Consider the following 2,821-nt stretch of genomic DNA (forward strand, 5'->3'; position numbering starts at 1 on the left):
AAGCTCTAGGTTTTTGATTTAAATTATGCTTTCTTTCTCCAGGTATAAAGACCTGATGCCACATGATTTGGCTAGAGCAGCACTAACGTAAGTAAATGCAGTTTCATTTCAGTTCTTATTTCATTGAAGACATTTTCTCCAGTTTTTATGCTTAAAATAGCATGTTCAGTAAAAGCTTCATATCTAGGCTGTATTAACTTTTGTGTGATAGGGAAAAATGCTGATTAGCTGTTACAAGATTAATTTCTTCTTCATTTTAACCATCTGTGCTACACAACATTAAGCAGCTCATGAATGTCAGCAATCTTTATTTTGTAGGCTTAACAGTGTATTGGCATGACAATATTGTTTTTGTTTGAGACAGGGCCCTGCTCTGTCGCTTAGGCTAGAGTGCGGTAGCATCATCATAGCTCACTGTATTCTCAAATTCCTGGGCTCGATTGATTCTTTTACCTCAGTGCGTGCCACCACACCCAGCTAATTTTTCTATTTTTTATAGAGGTGGAGGTCTTTAACTCCTAGCCTCAAGCGGTCCTCCTGCCTCGGCCTCCTAAAGTGCTGGGATTACAGGCGTGAGCCACTGTACCCAACCACAATATTTTTTAATATTCTTTAATGAGTATGCTAACTAGCCATAAGACTAGACTGATAAGCCTAAACACAATGCATATATTTGATGACTGTCTTAGACAGGAACTTAATTACTGTATAAGAGTAGCTGAACAAATTATATATATATTTATCTAGAAAGAAACCTGAAGGTTAATGTGCAAACCATGTAAAAATGTACAATTAGATGTGGTTAAATGAGATTCGGCTGGATAAATAATTTGGTGAGAATCATTAAATGTGTTGCTGTTTCTAGGGTGGAAATAACATGTGAGGCATTATCTCATTCATTTTCCATTGACATTTTGCCTTTGTGTTCTTCAACCAGCCACAATTATTTCCTGGTTTGGAGAAACTCTTCAGTTGAATTTCTGCCCATTCTAACTTTTGTTCTTTTTTTCTCTTTCGGCCAGACTTCAAGTTTGAGTGAAAGTAGCAGTTGCTTCTCTCTCCTTACTATCCATTTCCTCTCCCTAATTTCATAATAATCGTTTCCATTCCCATTGCTTTACCGTAACCATACTTTAAAATCTTGTCTTAATAAGGACTTTGTGATCACAAAATGAACCAGTCTTTTCTGAGGCCTCTCTGTTCTGTATACTCTATAAGCATTTGACACCATAAGCTATACTCACCTGTCTTCCATTGACTCTTCTTAGTATTATGCCTCTATGATTTCCCTTCTATCTCCTGACTGATTCCTTTCTACTTAAAAAAAAAAACTGAATCTCTCCCTCTTCCTCTATTTTAATGGTATTTTGCAAGTTTCAGTCCTTAGAGCTTTGTGTTTCTCTGTATGCATGCTTTCCCTTAAAACTCTCATCTACTTAATCTTGATTTTTTTATGTAGAGGACTCCTAAGTCTCTAAATTTGACCTCTTAGATATCTCAAGCTCAGCATGTCAAAAATCAAAATTATGTTTTCACCAAAGCTGGCTTATTTTTCTATTACTGATAAAGGTGTTGTTATGATCCCAGACTGGAAGTTTGCAAGTTTTTCCTGAACTTTTTATTTTGAAAATGTCAAATGTATAATAAAATTGAAATAATAACACAGTGAATACCTAAATACCCTCCACCTAGACTTAATAATTGTTACCATTTTGCCATATTTGCTATATTTAGTTGGTTTGGACCATTTGACAGTAAGCTGCAGATATCGTGAGACTTCAGCCCTACATGATTCAGCATTTGTCTCCCAAGAATAAGGAGAGAGTTATTGCTAACCACAGTATCATTACCATAGTTAAGGTAACAGTGCTTCCGTAACTTCTGATATCTAGTTCATGTTCAGATCCCCACAATTGTTCCAAGAATGTCTTTTAAAAATTTTTTTTTATGTCTCTTTAGTTTCCTTTAATTTAGAACATTTCTTTCTCCCCTCTCCCCCCATGACAGTGACTTTTTGAAAAGTTCAGACCAGCTGTCCTATAGAATGTCCCACATTCTGGATGTTTCTTTATGAGGATATTTAACTTGCCTCTCCTCTGAATCTCCTATAAACTAGAGATTAGGTCAAGAGGCTTGATTAGATTTAGACTAACCATTTTTTTTGGTAAGAATGCTTCATGGGTAAAGCAACACATCACATCACATCAAGGGGTACATGATACCTGATACTACACCACTTATCGTGGTGGTCAGACTGCCAGATCTTTTGATTGGAAAGGTAAACTCTACCTTTTACAATTAGTAAGTAATCTGTAAAGTAATATGTTAGCACTGTGCAAATATCTTGTTCCCCCAACAAACTTTTTTTTTGAGACAGATTCTCACGCTGTTGCTCGGCCTAGAGTACAGTGGTGTCAGGACTTCAGGCACACACCACCACGTCCAGCTAATTTTTCTATTTTTTGTAGAGATGGGGTCTCGCTATTGCCCTGGCTGGTCTCAACTGCTAACCTCAAGCAATCCTCCTGCCTTGGCCTCCCAAAGTGCTAGAATTACAGGCATGAGCTACTACTGAGCCCGGCCTCCCAACAACCTTTTACCAAGTGGTTTTTAGTATCCATTGATAATTTTTGCCTGAATTACTTATCACATTAGAGGTTACAAATTTATGGTTTTTCTAATTCTATTATTTCTCCTACATTTATTGGCTGGCATTTTTCTGTAAAGAACAGCTTTCCTTTTTTTTTTTTAATTGATGAGGATATTTGGATTTTTATTTATTTATTGTGTTATAGCCAAGTTAAATCATTATTTGTTTTGA

At 36.3% G+C, this 2,821-nt stretch overlaps 1 protein-coding gene across 1 annotated transcript in view; it reads left to right on the top strand.

The window, feature by feature from the left end:
- The window catches only part of HADHB (hydroxyacyl-CoA dehydrogenase/3-ketoacyl-CoA thiolase/enoyl-CoA hydratase (trifunctional protein), beta subunit), a 33,959-nt gene that overhangs the window by 5,662 nt on the left and 25,476 nt on the right, over window positions 1–2,821 (top strand). Inside the window, exon 3 of the mRNA XM_012652408.1 lies at window positions 43–88. Coding sequence (XP_012507862.1) covers window positions 43–88 — 46 coding nt within the window. The remainder of the gene's footprint in view (window positions 1–42; window positions 89–2,821) is intronic.

Source organism: Propithecus coquereli, unplaced genomic scaffold (genome assembly GCF_000956105.1).
Source record: "Propithecus coquereli isolate 6110/MARCELLA unplaced genomic scaffold, Pcoq_1.0 Scaffold39, whole genome shotgun sequence".
In the NCBI taxonomy this organism is placed as follows: Eukaryota; Metazoa; Chordata; class Mammalia; order Primates; family Indriidae; genus Propithecus; species Propithecus coquereli.